The 24,066-nt window shown below is 45.2% G+C and overlaps 1 protein-coding gene across 3 annotated transcripts in view; it reads right to left on the minus strand.

The window, feature by feature from the left end:
* The window catches only part of ZFHX3 (zinc finger homeobox 3), a 277,898-nt gene that overhangs the window by 37,015 nt on the left and 216,817 nt on the right, over positions 1–24,066 (minus strand). For 2 of the 3 annotated variants that reach the window (XM_068527603.1, XM_068527602.1), the window contains exon 5: positions 12,245–12,352. In XM_068527603.1, coding sequence (XP_068383704.1) covers positions 12,245–12,352 — 108 coding nt within the window. The remainder of the gene's footprint in view (positions 1–12,244; positions 12,353–24,066) is intronic. The other variant, XM_068527604.1, reaches the window with a different exon arrangement.

Genomic DNA, 24,066 nt, shown 5'->3' on the forward strand with positions numbered 1-24,066 from the left:
CGTTGGCAAGAACGGGAACCACAAAGGGGACATGCAGGCCAGGCTCCCAGCATTCCCTCACACGTACCCTACTGCAAAGACAAATCTACTTTTGGGTGAGGTGAAGAGATGGAACCAAGTCCGAAAGGACACAGAATCAGGCCAAAATGATTTTCGTAGAGGCAGTGAGTGGCCTAGCTTCCAGCAAACGACGGGGCTGGGACATGGGGAGCCACTCAAAGACACCCTCGTGAGTCTCCAAAGAGTCTCCAAAGATTGATGTCCTCATCACCGGGCTCTGACAACTCAGTGAGATGGGCCCCAGTAACAGTGGACCAGGTGAGAGCTTCAGTGTTCTGATGCCCCACCAAGAAAGACCGTGTGGTACTATCTAACCTTCACGGAAGAAGGCTTGGGGGCCCATGGGAACTCTATCCAGGCTCCTGATCCACGCTCTCTCCACCAGCCAGAGACCAGGAAACATCCTTGCAAACTATGAGCGTTCTGACCTTAGAAATTAATGTTTTCCAAGATTCTACACTACTGTACAACTGTCCCTCCTCCAATCATATTTTTAATAAGTTCCAGAACTGCAAGAACCCATTTAGTCCAAACCTGCCACTTTACAGATTGTGAAACTGAGGTCCAGTGACCAAGTTCACGTGGCTTATCTCACTGGCAGGACTGGGCCCTGAGCCCTGGGCTTCTGCCTTCTCATAGTGCAGAGTGCTTCCTCTCAGCACATGCCTTGTCTTGTCTTTATGGACTCAGTCTTTTCAAAAAAGTATTGTTTCAGCCCCTTTCCTTTCTCTGCCACAGATTACATTTCAGGCACTTAGTTCCCCGTACAATGGCATCCCTATTTATACAAAGCTGTAAACAACAGGGAGAAGAGGGGGAGGGCTGGTAATAGATTTCCACCAGGATGTTCCTGACCTGCTTTTTTTCAACCTCAGTAATTAGAAAGGCAGTGGGTCTGCAGGAATTATTCATACGCAGCAAGAGCCATACACTATACATTTATGTTAAACATGTCAAATCCGATTGAAATCATGCCTGCCAGTACCATATTCCATAAACACACTTTTCCCTAACAGTCGCCCAGACCTTGCCAGCCCATTAAGGCCTCCTTTAATAGCAGTCTTCCAGAGACTCAAATCAGGGGTGCTCCGCTGCACTAATTGCTGTGTGTTAGGTGAGCATCATGGATTGAAAGAAATTAATAAAATAAAATCCCTTCAAGCTATTCCCCTTGAAAAGCAGTGCTCAAACTCCAATTCTAAACCAAAATTTTACAAAAATACAAACATGGACATCAGTTCGGGATTTCTGAAGCATTATCATGTTGTCATTTTAAGTTGGAGTGTTGCCCCATCTTTGTTTGTTTGTTTTTTAAAGTGCCAATATCCCCCAGGTCATCTTGTCTCAAATTAGCTTAACTAGACCCAGCCTAGTGCTCCGTGGCTAGAAACCATGGCGGCTACAGGATTTAAATAACCATCTTGCTATGATTATTTGCCAAGGGTTCAATTTTTTCCCCTAATTATTGGTGATAAAGCATTACATTAATTGTATATCACTTAATTTATAGCAATTAATGATTGATTGGATAATCACTGCATTAATTATTGTTCAGTTGCTGACACTGGGGGCTCTTCAATCTACAACACACACTTTCAAATCCACACTGCTAAAAGAGAACAAGCGACCGCCTTCACGTTTTAAAAGAGAAAACCACAAAGTTGGATGGTGGAAACGGCTGTGCATTAGGGAAGAGGCTTTGAATCAAAGACCCTTTCCGCACCCTCTGGTGGCCCACAGGAGCACTTTACACTTGCCTTGAGTAGACGTGACCCGAGGTGTCTACTAGGTACTTGTCCATGTGCCACCACGTCCCATCATGGAACCCAGGCTGCGGCTGGTGGGTGTCACTTGTCTGTGTTCCTAGGCTCCCAGAGGCCAAGGTCATGGGCTAAGTGGTGGGCTTCCTGACTCCAAATATAGAGAGTTCTTTCCACTTCACCAACCTGCTTTCAGACTGAGCACGACGCTGCCTTACTATGAGTCACGTTCGTGGCTGACAGCCCCACTCATTTCGAACATAAAGGTGGCAGTCGTGTTACTGTTTCCCACTGCACAACTTTAGGAGAGTGCTGTTCTCTACACTCAGAATGGGGGTGAAAACGGGATCAAATGATTAGACTGAAAAAGTCCATTCTTGGAGAGATGTATAACGAACTCCTAAGAGCTTGGGCTCTGTCCTAAGAGCACGTGGAAGAGCCAGTATGCAAAGCCGAACCTGCTCGTATGGCTTTCGGCAACTTGCTCGAGCTCTCCCGGGCTCCATTCACTGATCTGCAAAATGGTGGGAGGGGGGACAAGGGGGTGGTTCCTTCCAGTATCTACTTCACAGCATTGGGGGTGAGAATCAAATGAAATAATCGTATACAAAGCAGTGCTGCCCAACTCTTCTTCATATGGCAGCACACACAGAAAACCATAGCTAATTAGTATCAACAGATGAAGTTGCACTTGCCCCTGGCCTGAGCAGCCCCCGGCCTCCGCAGGCCAACCCAAGGGCTATGGAGATCGGTATCTGTGACCATTCATGGCACGTCGGCTGGGCAGGACAGGTGTAATCTGGCACGCAGTTACAGCTTAATGTAGCCTGAATAATAACTGGAAAGTACAATGAGAACTGCAGACACACTCTTTCAAAGTTGGTTTTGCTCCTTCTGAGTATCTCTACCTGCACTGGCCAATATGGTAGCTGCTAGCCACAGGCTACTGAAATTTAAATTCATTGAAATTTAAATTAAGTAAAATTAATTTTAAATTAAGTAAACTTTAAAATTGAGCTCCTCAGTGATGCTAGCTACATGGCAAGTACTGAATAGCCCTATGTGGCTCGTGGCTGCTGTACTGTACAGTGTAGATGCAGAACATTTTTATCGACACAGCACTGACCTATAGTAATACCGTTTGATGACTGTGGGTGTTCCTGAAATACCCAGTAGAGCTGTACGCTCCCTGAAGGCAAGGCCTGTAATCTCAAGGAACTTGTGATCAGTGGAACTCTGCCCACTGCCCCGCATGTGGCAGGGACCCAACCACTGACCGTGGGATTGATGCTCTCATGCATCAAATCACTATCCTGCTTGTCTTGCTGCCACTCAAGGTAAAAAGACCTGACTTCTAAATAAAAGAAGCCCAAAGAGGGTCCATTACAACAGACATAACAAAGGAAATCAGGATAACTAGGGCACCTGCCAGGCACCGGTGGGAGACCACGGACACCTAAGGGGATAGGAGGAATCCCCAGTGACCAGCTTGCGGGATCTTGGTTCCCAGGCTGGAGGTCGGGCCCGAGCTCCTGTGGTGGGAGCTCCGAGTCTAAACTGCTGGAATAACAGAGAACCTCAGACCCCAGGGAATATTAATCGGAGTGAGGGCTCCCAGCGGTCCTCATCTCAGCACCAAGACCCAGCTCTACCTAACTGCCTACAATCTCCAGTGCTGGACGCCTGAGGCCAACCAACCACTAAACAGGAATACAGCCCCACCCATCAAAAAATAAATAAATAAAACGACAAAAAAATATGTTACAGACAAAGGAGCAAGATAAAAACCTACAAGACCAAATAAATGAAGATGAAATAGACAAACTACCTGAAAAAGAATTCAGAGTAATGATAGTAAAGATGATCCAAAATCTTGGACAAAATGGAGAAAATACAAGAAATATTTAACAAGGATCTAGAAGAACTAAAGAGCAAACAAACAGTGATAAACAACACAATAACTAAAATTAAAAATACTCTAGAAGGAATCAATAGCAGAATAACTGAGGCAGAAGAAGGGATAAGTGAGCTGGAAGATAAAGTGGTAGAAATAACTGCCAGGGAGCAGAATAAAGAAAAAAAGACTGAAAAGAATTGAGGACAGTCTCAGAGCCCTCTGGGACAACATTAAACTCACCAACATTCGAATTACAGGTGTCCCAGAAAAAGAAGAGAAAAAGAAACGGCCTGAGAAAATATTTGAAGAGATTATAGCTGAAAACTTCCCTAACATGGGAAAGGAAATAGTCAAGTCTAGAGAGTCCCATACAGGATAAACCCAAAGAGAAACATGTCAAGACACATATTAATCAAACTATCAAAAATTAAATACTAAGAAAAAATATTAAAAGCAGCAAGGGAAAAGCAACAAGCAACATACAAGGGAATCCCCATAAAGTTAACAGCTGATCTTTCATCAGAAATTCAGCAAACCAGAAGGTAGTGACAGGACATATTTAAAGTGATGAAAGGGAGAAACCTACAACCAAGATTACTCTACCCAGCACGGATCTCACTCAGATTCGATGGATAAATTAAAACCTTTACAGACAAGCAAAAATTAAGAGAATTCAGCACCACCAAACCAGCTTTATAACAAATCCTAAAGGAACTTCTCTAGGCAGGAAACACAAGAGAAGGAAAGGACCTACAATAACAAACCCAAAACAATTAAGAAAACGGTAATAGGAACATACATATCAATAATTACCTTAAACGTAAATGGATTAAATGCTCCAACCCAAAGACATAGACTGGCTGGATGGATACAAAAACAAGACCCGTATACATGCTGTCTACAAGAGACCCACTTCGGACCTAGGGACACATACAGACTGAAAGTGAGGGGATGGAAAAAGATATACCATGCATATGGAAATCAGAAGAAAGTTGGAGTAGCAGTTTTCATATCAGACAAAGCAGGCTTTAAAATAAAGACTATTACAAGAGACAAAGAAGGACACTACAGAATGATCAAGGGATCAATCCAAGAAGAAGATATAACAATTGTAAATATATGTGCACCCAACATAGGTGTACCTCAATACATAAGGCAAATGCTAATAGCCATAAAAGGGGAAATCGACAGTAATACAATCATAGTAGGGGACTTTAACACCCCACTTTCACCAATGGACAGATCATCCAAAATGAAAATAAATAAGGAAACACAAGCTTTAAGTGACACATTAGACAAGATGGACATAATTGATATTTATAGGACATTCCATCCAAAAACAACAGAATACACTTTCTTCTCAAGTGCTCATGGAACATTCTCCAGGATAGACCATATCTTGGGTCACAAATCAAGCCTTGGTAAATTTAAGAAAACTGAAATCGTATCAAGTGTCTTTTCCGACCACAACACTGTAAGACTAGATAGCAATTACTGTAAAACATACAAACACATGGAGGCTAAACAATACACTACTAAATAACCAAGAGATCACTGAAGAAATCAAAGAGGAAATTAAACAATACCTAGAAACAAATGACAATGAAAACACGACAACCCAAAACCTATGGGATGCAGCAAAAGCAGTTCTAAGAGGGAAGTTTATAGCAATACAATCCTACCTCAAGAAACAAGAAACATCTCAAATAAACAACCTAACCTTACACCTAAAGCAATTAGAGAAAGAAGAAAAAAACCCCCAAGGTTAGCAGAACAAAAGAAATCATAAAGATCAGATCAGAAATAAATGAAATAGAAACCAAGAAAACAACAGCAAAGATCAATAAAACTAAAAGCTGGTTCTCTGAGAAGAGAAACAAAATGGATAGACCATTAGCCAGACTCATCAAGAAAAAAAGGGAGAAGACTCAAATCAATAGGATTAGAAATGAAAAAGGAGAAGTAACAACTGACACTGCAGAAATACAAAGGATCATGAGAGATTCCTACAAGCAACTATATGCCAATAAAATGGACAACCTGGAAGAAATGGACAAATTCTTAGAAAAGCACAACCTTCAAGACTGAACCAGGAAGAAATAGAAAATATAAACAGACCAACCACAAGCACTGAAATTGAAACTGTGATTAAAAATCTTGCAACAAACAAAAGCCCAGGACCAGATGGCTTCACAGGCGAATTCTATCAAACATTTAGAGACGAGCTAACACCTATCCTTCTCAGACTCTTCCAAAATACAGCAGACGGAGGTACACTCCCAAGCTCATTCTACGAGGCCACCATCACCCTGACACCGAAACCAGACAAAGATGTCACAAAAAGAGAAAACTACAGACCAATATCTCTGATGAACATAGATACAAAACTCCTCAACAAAATACTAGCAAACAGAATCCAACAGCACATTAAGAGGATAATACACCATGATCAAGTGGGGTTTATCCCAGGAATGTAAGGATTCTTCAATATACACAAATCAATCAATGTGATACACCATATTAACCAATTGAAAGATAAAAACCATATGATAATCTCAATAGATGCAGAAAAAGCTTTCGACAAAATTCAACACCCATTTATGATAAAAACTCCAGAAAGCAGGCATAGAGGGAACCTACCTCAACATAATCAAGGCCATATATGACAAACCCACAGCCAACATCGTTCTGAATGATGAAAACACTGGAACCATCTCCTCTAAGATCAGGAACAAGACAAGGTTGCCCACCCTCACCACTATTATTCAACATAGTTTTGGAAGTTTTAGCCACAGCAATCAGCGAAGAAAAAGAAATAAAAGGAATCCAGATCGGAAAAGAAGAAGTAACACTGTCACTGTTTGAGATGCCATGATACTAAACATGGAGAATCCTAAAGATGCTACCAGAAAACGACCAGAGCTAATCAGTGAATTTGGTAGAGTAGCAGGATACAAAATTAATGCAGAGATCTCTTGCATTCCTATACACTAATGATGAAAAATCTGAAAGAGAAATTAAGGAAACACTCCCATTTACCATTGCAACAAAAAGAATAAAATACCTAGGAGTAAACCTACCTAAGGAGACAAAAGACCTGTATGCAGAAAACTATAAGACACTGATGAAAGAAATTAAAGATGATACCAACAGATGGGGAGATATACCATGTTCTTGGATTGGAAGAATCAACATTGAGGAAATGACTAAACTACCCAAAGCAATCTACAGATTCAGTGCAATCCCTATCAAACTACCAATGGCATTTTTCGCAGAACTAGAACAAAAGAATTTCACAATTTGTATGGAAACACAAAAGACCCCGAATAGCCCAAGCAATCTTGAGAAAGAAAAACAGAGCTGGAGGAATCAGGCTCCCTAACTTCAGACTGTACTACAAAGCTACAGTCATCAAGACAGTATGGCACTGGCACAAAAACAGAAAATATAGGTCAATGGAACAGGATAGAAAGCCCAGAGATAAACCCATGCACATATGGTCACCTTATCTTTGATAAAGGAGGCAAGAGTATGCAATGGAGAAAAGACAGCCTCTTCAATAACTGGTGCATAGATGGACAGCTATATGTAAAAGAATGAAATTAGAACACTGCCTAACACCATACACAAAAATAAACTCAAAATGGATTAAAGACCTAAATGTAAGGCCAGACACTATAAAACTCTTAGAGGAAAACATAGGCAGAACACTCTGTGACATAAATGACGGCAAGATCCTTTTTGACCCACCTCCTAGAGAAATGGAAATAAAAACAAAAATAAACAAATGGAACCTAATGAAACTTAAAAGCTTTTGCACAGCAAAGGAAACCATAAAGAAGACCAAAAGACAACCCTCAGAATGGGAGAAAATATTTGCAAATGAAGCAACTGACAAAGGATTAATCTCCAAAATTTACAAGCAGCTCATGCAGCTCAATGTCAAAATAACAAACAGCCCAATCCAAAAATGGGCAGAAGACCTAAATAGACACTTCTCCAAAGAAGATATACAGATTGCCAACAAACACATGAAAGAATGCTCAACGTCATTAATCATTAGAGAAATGCAAATCAAAAGTACAATGAGATATCATCTCACACCAGTCAGAATGGCCATCATCAAAAAATCTACAAACAAGAAATGCTGGAGAGGGTGTGGAGAAAAGGGAACTCTCCCACACTGCCGGTGGGAATGTAAATTGATACAGCCACTATGGAGAATGGTATGAAGGTTGCTTAAAAAACTAAAAATAGAACTACCATATGACCCAGGAATCACACTACTGGGCATATACCCTGAGAAAACCATAATTCAAAAAGAGTCATGTACCACAGAGTTCACTGCAGCACTATTTACAATAGCCAGGACACGGAAGCAACCGAAGTGTCCATCGACAGAGGAATGGATAAAGAAGATGTGGCACATATGTACAATGGAATATTAGTCAGCCGTAAAAAGAAACGAAATTGAGTTATTTGTAGTGAGGTGGATGGACCTAGAGTCTGTCATACAGAGTGAAGGAAGTCACAAAGAGAAGAACAAATACCGTATGCTAACACATATATATGGAATCTAAAAAAAAATGGTTCTGATGAACCGAGGGGCAGGACAGGAATAAAGACGCAGACGTGCAGAATGGACTTGAGGACACGGGGAGGGGGAAGGGTAAGCTGGGAGGAAGTGAGAGAGAGCACTGACATATATACATTACCAAATGTAAAATAGATAGCTAGTGGGAAGCAGCCGCATAGCACAGGGAGATCAGCTCGGTGCTTTGTGACCACCTAGAGGGGTGAGATAGGGAGGGTGGGAGGGAGATGCAAGAGGGAGGGGATATGGGGATATATGTATGCATATAGCTGATTTACTTTGTTATACAGCAGAAACTAACATAACATTGTAAAGCAATTATACTCCAATAAAGATGTTAAAGAAAAGAATAAAATAAATGTTAGGAAGGAATGAATGAATGAATGAATAAATAAATAAATAAATAAATAAATAAATGGAAATCAGGAATCCCCTTCCAATGTAAAAATAAATAACAAAAAATATTTTAGTAAAGCTTATCCATTCCTGCACCAAACCCCAAACTACATAATCAATAGCTGAGAAAATGCCAATTATCCAGGTCCATTTGAAATATTATTAATCTGAATCCTGAGCAGCCACTAATCAACAGGACAAATTGTGAAATCACTATTTATTTATTTGCCGGGAGGAAGCACTCCCCAACACATTTAATCAGATAGGAACAGCTCAATTTAGGGAGTGAATGGAACAAACGCAGACATTTTTTATAAAATACTAAGGATCCCAAAGAAAGCTCAGGAGAGGTTGCTGGCACCTAAATCGATTCCAAGATCAAATCGGCCCAAGCACCTTAATAAAGCCCGTCATTACACACTCCAACAATATAGACAAAATTATGCTTCAGGTCAAAAGAGGATCGCTTGCGGAAGTCAGGGAAGAAATTTCCCCTCGCCCTTTACTACTGTGCAACTGGCAAGATGCATCCCTGAGTTATTCATTCCCCCTCTCTCTCTCATACGGATAAAGATTAAGTATGTTCCTTGAATGACTGAATGAGAAAGTGGAGCCTTATTAAAGACACTGGATTTTTTGGGTGCTCGTTTTAAGTCTTCATGTAGTCTCCTGACTGCCCAGCATGTCTGCCAGTGCTGTGAGGACACATCCCCACTGAATTATAAACACTTCGAATGAGATTTAATTGAACCACCCCCAACAAAGCTTGCTCTAACCTGGTGTAAGGATTAGAGTAACACATACAAAGTGCCCGGCACAGAGCCTGGCACACAGTAAGAGCTCTGCAGATGGCTGCTACTTCTTGTTGTTCTCTCAGTGTCCTTAGCACACAGAATGCAGGAAACATGCACCACATGGCATTTGCACCATCCCATGAAATCCTTCTATGTTGTTCCCCTCAGCTTCTCAAAAAACACTGCCTGGCAACAGTTTTGCATTCAAATGGGAGGACCTGAAGAGAAACTGCCATTAGGTTTCCTCATTTTATTTAACTAAACTGAAAATAAAACCAAAAACACCCTCCTGATACAGAGTTACTATATGCCAGGCACTGTTCCAAGCTTCCCATATTCAAATAACCCTCACAGCAATGCCATGGAAGTGGGGGCTTTTCTTAACGCCCATCTCATGGGAGAAAACTGAGGCACAGAAAGGTACCTGCAGTGAGGTCACAGAGCTAGTACATGGCAGGGGCAGGATTAGAAACCAGGCACCCGTGGGCTTCCCTGGTGGCGCAGTGGTTAAGAATCCGCCTGCCAGTGCAGGGGACACGGGTTCGAGCCCTGGTCCGGGAAGATCCCACATGCCGCGGAGCAACTAAGCCTGTGCGCCACAACTACTGAGCCTGCGCTCTAGAGCCTGTGAGCCACAACTACTGAGCCCTCATGCCACAATTACTGAAGCCTGCCCGCCTAGAGCCCGTGCTCCACAACAAGAGAAGCCACCGCAATGAGAAGCCCACGCACCACAACGAAGAGTAGCCCCCGCTCGCCACAACTAGAGAAAGCCCACGTGCAGCAACGAAGACCCAAAGCAGCCAAAAAATAAATAAATAAAATAAAAGGAAACCAGGCACCCAAATCGTGAAAACAAAGGACGGATTGGCCTGGAAGGTGACTCAGTCTTCAAACTGTGTCTGTGAAATCCTCTTCCCCAGCTCACTTCCTCCAGGCAGATGTGTATTAAACATTGCTGCCTGCAAAGTTTGTTTAGATCTCACCATCTTAATATTACAGCAAAGTCTGGGATCCTGATCCATGCAAAGCAACACAGGACAATCCTCCCCACACACTCAACGGCCTTCGAGCGCGGAAGGCCTCCATCCCCTACTCACTGGTCCCACCTTCCAGATCTTCCTAGGGAGCTGGCTCACTGTGGCCCTCAGTATTAGCTCAAGCAAAGGCCTCTGGACACCACAGAGCCCAGTTCAAATGGGGACCGTGAGCAGCAGCACAGATGGTAAAATTCGTCCAGTGTGCCCGTCCGGTCCCTCAGCTGCCAGGATGCCCAGGACATGCAGGACGGTGACACATCACCTGCGGGGCCGGGTCCCTACCAATACTTAGAAGCTGTTACACTCAAATTTCTCTTTTCTAGGCTGAACAGCCCCAATTTCTTTCAGCCTCTTCTTAGAGGCAATATTTCTCAGCCTTCAGTCACTTTCATTGCTCTCCCCTGGCCTCTCTCCAAGATTCTGTATCTTGTTTAAATAGTAAAGGCCAACAGTGAACATGATTTAAGAACAGTCATGCCTGGAAAAGTAACAAAGGCCCAACCAATCTGGACTCCAGAAGGTAAACATTTCCTCAAAAAAAAAAAAAAAAAAAGTATTACAATATTAATAATGGAAGGCAGTAAGAATTAGGTTGACCAAATAAAATAATTTCTGTTGCTTGTCATATCATTTCCTCTAATTATGGTGGTGGTTTCTGGGAGACTTCTCTGTCCCGATAAGTCTTCTCAGAAATGGCCTCGCTAGCACTGACATATATACACTACCAAATGTAAAATAGATAGCTAGTGGGAAGCAGCCGCATAGCACAGGGAGATCAGCTCAGTGCTTTGTGACCACCTAGAGCGGTGGGATAGGGAGGGTGGGAGGGAGACGCAAGAGGGAGGGGATATGGGGATATATGTATATGTATAGCTGATTCACTTTGTTATACAGCAGAAACTAACACACCATTGTAAAGCAATTATACTCCAATAAAGGTGTTAAAAAAAAAAAAAAAAGACTTTGCTCCTCCTCCAAAAAGACCTAAGCCCTTCTTCTCAGTCTCAGCAATTCTTTCCCTTGATACAGAAATCCTATCATCTTGCGAGAAGGTCATTCGCCCCTTCTCTCAACACCAGCTTTTCCAGAAATAGCACTTCCTTTCCTGACTTCTTCAATTTCTCCTGCTTTTGGTAAGACATCCTCCTGCCTTGGCTGTACTGCCTGCCTCCCCTCTGAGGCCCAGGTAGGACACCCTGAACGCGCAGAGCTGCCCAGGCCCCCACATGCAGGGTGAAGCCCACCCTGCACTGCTGACTCCTCCTTCGAGATTCAGGGGTGACACCGATCCAGTTCCACACAGCAAATCCCTCCACGGGGCTTGGGAGCAGGTGGGACAGGGCCCTGGACCCTCCACGGAGGAAGAATCACATCAAGGGCAAAACAACAACGGGGAGGAGGTGCCAAAGAAATGTGACCTCAAAGCAAAGCAGCCCCTAGGACAGGGCCAAACACCTGGCTGCTCGCTCGATAAACAAGCTGGTTTGGGGGCCATTTCAAACAACTTTAAGAATTCCTTAATATAACATAATAGGAGAAGGAAGGTGACTGCTGAAAAACAGCAAAAATAAAGTCCATGTCCCACCCACACAGAACCAGCCTCGCTGTTGTGGGTGGATCAAGGATGCGCCTGCCCCGGACCTGCTGGTCTCACTCGGCCAGGGGAGAAGCACCGGGGGCTGGAGGGCAGCCACACAGCCTACCTGCCCACTCGCTCTGGTCCTTCTCGCCTCCACTCTCCTGGTCTTTAGCAAGCTCCTCGGGGTCAGCAGCCGCTTCCCTGGGCCCTTCAACATCTTCAATGGCTTCTTCTGAAAGAGAAGAAAAACAAAATGTCAAGGATTAAAAGTAGACAGAAGATGAAGGACTCTTGCCTCCTACTGCAAAGAAGTGCCAACCACAAAACACAGGCAGCCAATGACTGTCCCGCCTCCCCTCCCAGTGGCCCCTGAGAGGCCGACCGCACTACGGACAATGCGAGGTCTGGGTAAGCGGCGGGGGCTTTCCTTCCCCACTCGTTGGCGTGAGACCACAACTTGCTCTAGACCTGCGGAAACTTGGTATTTCCAGATGGGTTCTGAATGCCTCATTTGAGCTTTTCTCATTGAAAAGCCAATCCTGTTGAGGAAATAACTCCATCTGATTATCTGAAATCGCATGCAAGTCTTTTACACTTGCAAACGCAAAAAAGGAGCCACAGGTTTGCTTCTTGCCTAGCTCCTACCACACTGCGAACTGGCATTGAACTAGACTAGACCCAATCTTTGATCCCTCATAAGGCCTCTCGGTGCCTGTGCACCTGCCAGACCGTGGCGGGACGTTTTTACAGTCATTCATATTCTGAAGAGTCACAGAATATCAGCGATATGATTTCATCAATGTGAAGAGGTCTAGAAAACAAACATCTGTGGGCACGCCAGGCATCCGTGGCGAGAAGCTAGAGTTGTAGAGAAAGAGAAAAAAGTTTATATCAGAATCGTACTCTTCCCTTTTGAAGTCATTCCATTCTTTACCCACCACTGGCTTAAAACGAACCAAGGAAATTCTCTCCAGCTCAACACACAATGCTTTAGTGAAGGGAGAAGAATGGTCATTTCCAACATTAGGTTACTCGTGAAGTAAAATGTCACTTACTTGCTGGACTGGGAATGAAGAGGATATGATTCTCTGGATGCTGAGGGAAAGGAAGTGAGACATTTCTCCCTTGATCTCCTGGCCCGCGGGATCATTATCTAAAACATTCATTAAGAATGGGCTGGGCTTCCCTGGTGGCCCAGTGGTTGAGAATCTGCCTGCCAATGCAGGGGACACGGGTTCGAGCCCTGGTCTGGGAAGATCCCACATGCCGCGGAGCAACTGGGCCCGTGAGCCACAACTACTGAGCCTGCGTGTCTGGAGCCTGTGCTCCGCAACAAGAGAGGCCGCGATAGTGAGAGGCCCGCGCACCGCGATGAAGAGTGGCCACCGCTCGCCGCAACCAGAGAAAGCCCTCGCACAGAAACGAAGACACGACACACCCAAAAAAATAAATAAATAAAAATTTTTTAGAAAGTTTAAAAAAAAAAAAAAAAAAGAAAGGGCTAAATGAATGAATAAGGCAGGCAAACCAAGGTGGGTTGATGATTAAATTATTAGGAGACTTTGAAGAGCACACCTTCCTGAGTGCGGAGACACTGAAACCCAGCCACCCACGTCTGTCACCCGAGGCCAGCGCTAGACCAGATCCACGGGACCAGAGGTGACGGTCCAATCTAGGTCCATGAACTTGGAGTTATTCCAACATCACCCTAGGTCCCTGTAGCCCCAACTCTACTTTTCAACATTTCAAGGTGTAGTACCCTCTGACCCTCCAGAAAACAGCTTCTAAATTTCATCTCACAAAGGAAGTAAAAAGAGTTCAAAATAAATTGACCTCAGAGGGTATATAAAACTCTTGAGGAAGAAAGTATCTATTTAGACCCAAATTTTCCTAACTCTTCCCAAAAAGACACTGGAAGACCAAGAGCTGGAAAATGGAACTAGGGATTAGGGAACATGTCTTCATTACCACCAAGAGGGGATGTATGAGGCAGTCATGGGGAACATGCGTGAGAGGAGATACTGCTTATTTTCCTCTCCAACTAAGAGGCTTGCACAAATAATTTCTATGTTGCCTTTCTGTCTCACTGCACAGTCAAGTTAACATCAAGTCTCCCCACGCCCACCCCTAGTTCAAACAGAGAAAAATCAGGCAACCTGGTTTGAAGTCAGTCAGATATACAGCACCATATTAACACGGTACATCCTTCAGTGGAGAAAAGAATACATACGAAGTGTTAGTTGAGCTATAATAAGCAAGTTACACAATGTGCTATATGTACCATCTTAATTATGTTCAGGCAGGATGTTCAATGCACATTTTTAGGCTTTTGTTAAAACTATTGAACACTGTAATTACAAAATCCATCTTTGAAAGGTTATACCAGCATTCAGTCAATCAATATCAAGTTGAGTCTACCCAAAGTAGCTAGCTCTCTTAAAACATACTCAACTGCCCCAATATATCCTACGATACAAAATATCTGTATTGTATCCATACATTAATCAAATGTGATTATACAAAGAGATGATTCAATAGGCCCTCCTCTCCAGGACACACACACATTATCACCCTAGATGGAGAGTCTGACACCTACAAAATAGGGAACACCCTGCTGTGATGAACAGTGTCTGAGGGCGCTGCTCTGCAGAGGAGGGAAAAAGCTTACCCACTGGGAGGCTAGCTCCAAGACCAGTGCCTCTCTCCTATGTATTATGTGGCTGCAGCCACCCAAGCAGAGAGTTAAGAACTCATGGTCATTCTGGCACTGACCTCAGTTCTTTGAACCTTCCTGAACAAATCTACCCAGAGACAGAGACTGAAGAATAAGCATATCATTCATGCAATGAGCAAGGAAACCGCATGGCCCTTTGTGACTATTCCCAGAGCCCTCGTTCTATGAGCCTAGTTGGGTCTTTGCTTTCTTCCCTCCCTGCCCTGCTGTAAGCAGAAAAGTGAAGGCAGCTGAGCTCCAGTGAGAGGGCAGATGATAGAGGTTAACTCAGGAACTTCTTTTGCTTCTTTTTCTCTTAAAGATTTAAAAACCAAGTCCTCTTCTCTTTAAGTTTTTAGATTTAATATTATCATTTCTGATATATTAAACACCAAAAAGCTGTTATATGCTTGGTGGAAGAAGAAATGATTAAGAAACTCCTGGACAAGCCAGCTTCCTTTACAAGCAGATCAGTATCCTCACCCCCAGCTAGAAAACCAGGTCCCATTCAGCCAAGCAGGTGCTCCCCTGCAGTTCCACATGTGACCTACAGGTGTCGCCCTCTGCATGGCGAGGCCTGGAAGGGCAGCTAGCTGCAGGAGGCAGACACCGTCTGGGCCGCCTAACCTGAGCATGCGGAAATAATACACGTCTTCAAGTGAACTGTCTGGTCCTGGGGAAATAAAATAGGACATTCATAAGCAGTTACACCATCTGTCTTGATACCATCATCATCAACAGCAAGAGGAAAAAATAGCTCTTTAAAACGCATGAAAGCCCAGGCTGACAGTAACCAGAAAACTGTGAGCTCTGAATACCAATAAAGGTAGAGATACGATTCAGAAACAGAGGTATAAACTATGAATTCGTCTGGACAGCTTGGGCCCACAGTGCTCTGTAGGTGGGGTATGTTTTATTGGTCCCCAAAGCCTCCAGCAACCTCACTAAGACCAGTGCCTTGGGCACCCATGGGCAGGGCCTGAGTCTCCCCACGCCAGAACACGTGGGAACCAGGGGCAGGATGACATCCAGCTCTGAAACACTCTGAGCTCCCGCGGCTGGTTAGGTGGCCCACGTTCCCTTTAGGAACATAGATTTGATACCCACTCGCTCGTAGAGCACAGAGCAGAGGGGAGGCTTTTTCCCCGCCGACCACAGAATGCATTTTCTCCCCCGTGAAGTCAGTGGCAACTGGCTGGGGTCATTACAGAAGTCTGGGGTTTTTTCCCCTATAATATCAGCTACCGACAGATGGTGGGAACAAGTGAAGACCTGATGGACGACAATCCGGTTTTATCTGGAAAATCCTGTCTTTCCCTCGGAAGACAAAGTTACTTTCCTTCCCCAAGACAGACAACAGCCACTGTGCCATTTTTAAGGCCAAAAAAAAAAAAAATCAAAACTCTCTTCTCCCCAAAGAATTGAACACTATTTCAGAACCCAACCGGAACACACCAGGAATGCTTTCTCAGGGGCGCAGCCAGGGCCAGGGTGAGGAGGTCATTTCGGATCCCCACGCCCGGCTGGGTCCAGCAGGAAGCAGCAGACCCCGCTCCGACCGAAGGTCTGTTCTTCAGGACACTCCAGACGAGGCGCCTCAAACCACCCCCACCACAGACGCCTGCTTCGTGGCTAAACCCCACAGTAGCCCTCAAACTCGGGCAGCCCTCCTGTTGGGCTATATTTTCATGTTAAAGGGTTAGGGAAATAGAAGCACATCTTGAATAATTGTGAAGTCTGGTGTCCCTCCTGCCTTCAACTTCCATGTAAAAGACCGGCTGAAGGCCTTTAAAAAATCTATTTCCATCACCACCTCTTTTTTACAACTGCTTCTCCCATACAGTGCTCACTAGCACTCACTCATGTCTCCTGGTTAAGGGCAGAGCCCTCAGGTGTAAGAATTTCAGCAGATAATACAATTCTAAAAGGGAAGGGTGCCTAGGACAGCTTAGGTTTTGGGGGTGATGATACCACAGCTCCAGAAAATGTCCCTTCAGTCAAGGTGGTTTTGCTTACCCCAAATGCAAACTGTTCTCTTCACATACCTTACACTTATCACGTTGGTGAAGGCGACTGCATGACTTCCCAATCTGTGGTGACGTCTGCTCCCGAAGGAGGTGTGTGTGCCAACTGGCAACCCCACGGGGATTTGCAACGATTTTATGAACAACCTGGAAATTGGTCTGTGGAAGGAGCACGAGGCAGAAGCAAAAACAGAGGTGGCATCAGCACAAAGTCAGCACCCGCCACCACCGCGCACACTCTGAGTGTGGCACCCAGGAAAAAAAGCACCAGTTGCTAAAAATGGATACTGTTCACCAAATAACTAGGGCTGAGGTCCGTGTCCGCTGGGCGTATTTCACAAGTCACTTAACAGACGCGAAGGAAGGGGAGTCCATCAATGACTGAGATTAGTCCTAACTGTTCCTAACTCTTAACAGGATAATGTGGACTAAGTCAAACCTCCCCCCAAACCTGACAAAGCCCCCCACCGGGCTTCCATGATAGAAATTTGGAAATTCTCCTAAGAACCAGGGTGTCCGTACCCAGGGCTCAGGCGACCGCGTTACTTAAATAATACGCTGGTCTGGGATCCCTGAAGAATGAAATTGTTCTTTCCCTTTTCTTTGCGGGGAGCAACGTTTGAGGGCGGGGGGGCGGTAAACTAAAGTGCGTTTGCCTGTTGGCAGGCTCAAGAGCTGAGAAACATTAGCTGTCATGAACCACAATCAAATCAGGTTTGAAATATTTAGCAGTGGCTTGGAAAATGCGGCAGTGCAGCTCTGACAGGCGAGATGTGCACAGACACCCACTTTCCATTATAATGGAAATATCAGGCCTGTTCTGAATATGTATAACCCAGAAAAATGTATTGATTTTTCATTCGGCATTAAAAAAAATGAAATAGCCTGCAGCTGTCAAAAGCCTTTTGTTAAAAGCTCATCTTTCCTGGAATGAGGTTTACCAGAAACAAGTTTTAATTGTGTATCGGACCTCTTCTTTGAAAAACAAAATAACCAATCTGCTTACTTTGAAGATAGGGTTAAAGCTCTTCCTTTCGCCATTTTCAACCTAATTAACCAAGGACAACCGCCGAAGTGGGCGGGAAAGGCCCGGCACACTCTGACCAGCAGGAGGGACACGAGGGTGGCGGCTACTTTTGCTGGAGCCTCCATGGTGGTGGCGGAGGGATTCCACGACCGTGTCTTGTCCCCTCGTTCCTGTAACTAGAGACTCACTGTAGGACACCTTGGCCTACATCGGCGGTCCTCTTGCAGCACCGACCGTAACAACTGGAGAATGAAGGCCGAGCCGTCCAGCTTGCCCAACCCTCTCGGCCTCTTGTTATCCACAGGAAACCTCTAATGGCCAGACGGACGTATTCTACAAAGTATGTACGCTTTACTTTGCAAATAGAGGTCAAATCAAATCCTACAATATGAAAGATGACAGCTAAGGTCTAGATCACTTATCTCGAATAAGATCCAGTGCATTAAAATTCTGCTACAAGAGTAACTTGTAACAGGATGTGATCTGCCATGGTGACAGAAGACGGCTCTGCTGCCCGCAGCTCGTCACCCTAGCTCTCCTTCCCTCTCCAGGCTGCAGAGGGAGAGGTGAATGGCCGCTAAGTGTGCTGGTCTCCCTCGTGACACTTTGGCAAGTGTGGTCTCACCGGATGGTGACCGCAGGTCCTATCAGTAGGTGACACTCCATGTGCTCTGGGCTATACCGCAAACACACAGTGACTCCCAGACTCAGGACGCAATCATCTACTCCGCAACATTCCCAAACACGCTTTCCAAATGTTAATGCCGTGGTTTTGCTCCACGGTGTCTTTCCAGCCCCGATGACGTGGCTGGAAACTGCCTGAGAGGTAGCTTCGAGCCATTAGGTTTTCTGAGTGACACTACCACAGCCCCAGAAATTCTCCCTTAAATCAAGGTACTTTTTGCCTACCACAAATGCAAACTGTTCTTTTAACACATCAGTCCTTAGACTTAGCATCTTGGTGGAGGTGACTGCATGTTCTCACCATGCACATAAAATAGGGAACTTATACACCTCCCTGGGAGTCCTTTACGGGTAATCCTCTGAATATTATTTTTAATTGCTGGCAAACACTGTCCATTCCGTTTCCTACCTCTTAACAGGGTATAGATTAATTGAAGAAAAAGTCAAATCACAAGATGAAGGGCCCAGGATCCGAGTCAACACTGGTGAGCGGAACACTATGAGATACAACTAACACAGTCCAGGCAGGAATCCTTGCAGGGGTGAAGGATGAGGGTAGGAAGGCGGAGCAGGCAGGGGCTCCAAGGCTGGGGCACTGCTTTATGCATCAGAAGTGTAATACTTTCCCACCTTCTCAGGATAAGATGCCATTTCTTCCCCAGCAGACATGAGAACTCCAGTGCACTAACAGAGTCCAAGGCATTCGGTGAACAGTATGCTCTCCAGGTGGATGACAGGCACTCTGACCTCCTGCACTCCCGCCTGCCCGGCCCCTCCAAACCCTCCCACAGGTCTGGGGCACAGAGCACGGGACAGGCAGAGGTGGGTCTCCCCCTCCAGGTCGCCCTTGTCTTCGGCGTTTCCCACTTCCTCACCCGTCTAAGCTCTCCACCAGGCCAGGCCGTCTTGCTGGGGACTCTTCTCCACCAGCTGGAGTGAAGGGTCAGGGGTCAGCCTGGTAGCCCCACAGGGATCTCCCCACCCCAGGGGATTTTTTTTTTGTTTTAAGTGTGACCAAAGTGCTAACCAGCTGTTTTAAACACAACTGCCCTCTCGAAGATGTCATGTATAAAGAATTTCAGTCCTCTGAGAGGCAAGAGGATGTGAGTGGGAGAGGAACAGGGGACTTGGAAAAGATCAGACCCACTCCCACCCTCCAGTGACATGTTCTTTTTTCACGTAGATCCCTTCAGTGACCATTTTACCACAAGAATTCTTTGCACCACTAGGTGTTCATTTACCGAATACACCTGGGGCCGCCGTGCCTGGAGTTTCTGGACAGAGCGTGCGAGGCGGTGGAGGGCCGCCAGCCTCGCTGGCACGGGGCCGAGGTGAAGCCTCTGCAGGCACACCGGGCAAAGCCAGGAAAGCCGGGGCGGTGCGGGGGTGGGGAAGCGGGCCCTCGCACCCGCCCTGCCCCTCTCTCCCGCCCCCATCCCACTGCCCCTGGCTTTGGCGCCAGGCTAAAAGAATCAACACTCTGAAGGCAAGGCCGGGTATTATTAAAATGACTAATTGGGGAATAGAGACCATTTACGCTTTTGTATATTTGAAGATCTTGGCCACTGTTGATAGAAACAAGAAAAATGGGGCTTGTGCAGCCTGAAGGGGCCTGGGAAACTGCAGCCGGTGTGCGCAGCCCTGCGGGAGAAAGAGAGGACCAGGAGGCACGCCTGGGAGAGCCTCTGCATCTGCCTGCCGCTCGGCCTCACCTCTAACATGAGCGTGGGCACGAGAGAGCGCTTTATGGGTCCACAGCGGCCTCGGCCCGCCTAGGCCTCCGGGAGAAAACCGCCCCACTCTGAGCTGTCCTCCCGTGTGCCGTTTCTCCTCTTCCGGGCAAAGCCACTGGGTCATTTGAACAGCTTGTCAAAACCGTGCTAGAATTAAGGGGGTGGGTGGGGTCACGAGAGGAGAAAAAGGGAGGAAACACCTAGAGCCGGTATTGCAACCGGTTCCATTTATCTGTGTTCTCAGCAAAAGCACCTGGGTTGCCCCCTGCAGAAGTGCAGAAAGGATGAAAGCCAATGTGCGGTGACAAAGCACAACGGAACGAAATATGTCGCTGACTCGCCTGGTGGCTATTCCCGGGAAGATTTTTTTTTTTTTTTTTAAATAACTGAAAGATGTGAGTTCCAGTTTGTAAAATACAAACCCAAGCCCTGAAATGGTTTCAGAATCCACACTAAACCAGAAATCCAGCTATGTCCCAGGAATCTGAAGAACACCGGGTTCAGGCGGGGATTAATTCCCTTGGATTTCTACAAAGCCGTGATTGCTGCTGCTACTTCCACACATGAAATGTAAAAAAGGCAAATTCCCCGAGCATGTTTGTAGCGGAGCGTGATGTGATTGTGTTGTCATTTATGGGAAATAATCGCAGGCCCATCTCTCCCCTTCCCCCCCCATTTTCCAGTCCAAATAACCATGAAAAATTACACTTCAATGTCAGGGCGACGACAAAGGAGGTGCGCTCTCTGGGAGCTCAGCGGATTTGCAGGGGTTTTTCCTTTCTTTGGACAAAAACTACCTTCAATTGTACTTCATTTAAAACGTGATCTAACAAATGCATTTTGACAAGTCCTTTTCTCTTTTTCTCCTTTCTTTCAAACAGTATTTTGCACAGTTTAACCTCACACCAAACTGGAATGTTCTGGAAAGAAGAGGCGAGCAAAATAGAAGGTCCTTGAAACCAAGAAGAGTGGCTCCCCACTCCCCCATCCGTTAAAAACAAAGTCATGGAGAAAAGTACTGATTCTAACTCGGCGTGCTACTGAGAAAGAGAGGCGGAGGGCAGAAAGTAAATGGTAACGTCTTAACGGCAGAATATCTGATGGGCAAAGGCGAGAAAAGCCAGGGTGAGCGAAGGAGGAGGGTCTCGATGGAGGAAGAATGGCCTCATAAGCCTGCTCATCAGAATAAACCATTTTGTGGATTTGAAAGCATCATCTAAGGTGTCTGGATGTATAGTCAGAACTAGGGGGTCATGACCACATGGGGGTGACGAAGGGAAGCCTCTCTGGTGGGGTACCACTTCGCCCCTCATCCCCCCTCCTCTACAGACAGGGACGTTTGTCAACCCAACAGATCTGCCTGAAAGCTTTTTAACATTCCAGGTGTGAGGACTGAGCAGTCCCTACAAGCAACCATCTTTCAATAACACCCGGTTTGAAATAAACACTGCCAGGCCTCCATGGTTAGAGGGGAGAAGACAAGAGACATAAACACACATGAGTGATAGAAAAAGTGTAAATTAAAAAAATTAACAGTTTCCATTAAAGAAGGCTGGTATCACCTTCTGAGTCAAAACTGACTGGGCTTGTCAGAGAGAGATCTTATGCTTAATGCAAAACAAAACAAAACAAAACCTATGAGGTGTTTCCTAATTTATTTATTTTTACTTGGAAAATGTTGGAAATACATAGATGAAAAAAAAAAGTCAAGGCAGGCCTATAAGTGTACTTAAGCATCTATACACAAATGAAGGTGTATGGGAAATGAACAGGATGTACCAGAAGTGATATTAGATGATGGTGATTAGAACCTAATGGGTATAAGTGAAACCTTGTGGGACGGCTCTGGTAACGGGAACGCCAATGCTGATGGACGCAGCCTATACGGGAATGATAGCAAGGAGGGGGGTAGGGGGTGGCCGTGCAGACCCGAGGTGTTACAATGCGGGGGAGACACGATATGACAGCGCCGGAGGGAAAGATGGAATATCTGGGGACAGGACATGCAAAAAAGCAAACTGAAAGAGAAACAGGTAAACATTTTGTAACAGGTAAACATTTCACCAAATGAATAGCACTCAACGGAGAAAGATAAAACCACGACACCAGGGGTTTGAGTCACATGACACACAAATGTGGGACTCGAGTTTCCAGTCCCTTTGTGGCCTCACTGAAGCCCACACCGTCCAAAGGGTCTCTAGCCTATTAAGAAAAGAGCTTTGCCCTGTGAAGCACAGGATGCATGCAGAAATATTAGTCTACTCCCATCCACGGACCGCAGTGTGACGGGCTGACTGTCAATGAGCTTCATTCTGCATGATCATAGGCCAGTTATATGCGCAGCTGGTAAAACCAGCTGATTCATAAAAACAAAGCACAAACAAAGGCTTACACTTTCCAAACCAAATCTGGGAAACAGACATCAGGCTGACTTCAGGCAATGCTGTACCCAGAAAAGCACTGGTTAACCCCTGCCCTCCCTTGGCCAGACCCAAGCTACACAAAGGTCACCGCAAACGTTAACAGCATCACACATCCCAGAATGCAGCGCTAGAAACGCACATGAACCTGGTGGTGGCCCAGAACAGTATTACACCTCCAAGCACGCTGGGGAGTCCTCAGGTGACTACCACGTGTTCACCACCTGGTACAAGCAGCAAAGAACCTGCCTCTGACTCGAGCTTTTACGGTCACACCCAAGACACTGAAGGATGCATCTTCACGTGGAGAGTCAAAAACTTGGCCAGTGCCCAAAACCATCAAGTCCCCAAATCGGCTTCAGTCTGAAACAACCGGGCAGCAGAAGCAACATGTTTTAGTTGACATTTCCTAGGAAACTGCAAAGAAAGTGAAGCAGGAAGCTGAGGTAAAGAGAAAATCCAAAGGCTCATGTTCAAGAGCTTTCCCGCATTAATGGGAGAAAAAGCAGATGGAACTGCTAAATTGTGGTCATTTTTAACATGCACCTTGTATAGCTCTTTTGTGCCCAAAGGGAGAAAGAAAATTCTTGGATCTTCTTCCTCCTTTTTAGAAACTTCCAAAGTTATGCCAATGGTTGACTATAAAGACTATATTTTAAAAATTTGGATCCTGTACAATGACATGGTCCTTTTCTACGGTTTAACAAAATGATGCCACCCCTCCCCGCCACCACACCTGCCCTCTCACAATGATTTTAGCTACAGCAGCCCATCCTCAAATCTGCCAGAGCTACTAACTGTATTTTAGTCTCAGCCTTAAGACCCTGTAAGCATCTATTCAGCTTTTCCTCCCATAAGGTGTTTCTTAGACCTAAGAACAGGCTGGTATCCTTTGAAAAGCAAAGCATCCATTACACACCCCCAAGTTTATCCTGCAATATATCTCAAGGCAAAAAAGAGAAAGAAAATGTTGCCATGAAATGAGAAAGTCATCGAGGATCTGGGCAGAAAGCGTGATTCTGAGACAAAGAGTTGGTTCTTGGGACAGGTAGGAATAAGGGAGATATACAAGTTTGTAGCCCACATTTATATTTTAAAGAAACAACTTTGGAGGTTTAAGTTCTTCTGTGTGCACACTGCAACTGAGGAGAAAGTACCAGAAACCTCTCACAGGGAAATCCTTAAGTTAGAATCCTCCTCAAACTTTCAAAAGTGGACAATTTTTTCTAAGTGAATATGGACCCTAAGTAGAGCAAATAAGGAAAGGAACCCTCACCAAGCAAAATTTTTTGCTTCATTTTGTAAGGCCAATATTTACAGCAAGAAAAGCAGTCAAATAAGCCAA

This window comes from Eschrichtius robustus, chromosome 19, assembly GCF_028021215.1.
Source record: "Eschrichtius robustus isolate mEscRob2 chromosome 19, mEscRob2.pri, whole genome shotgun sequence".
Taxonomy (NCBI): Eukaryota; Metazoa; Chordata; class Mammalia; order Artiodactyla; family Eschrichtiidae; genus Eschrichtius; species Eschrichtius robustus.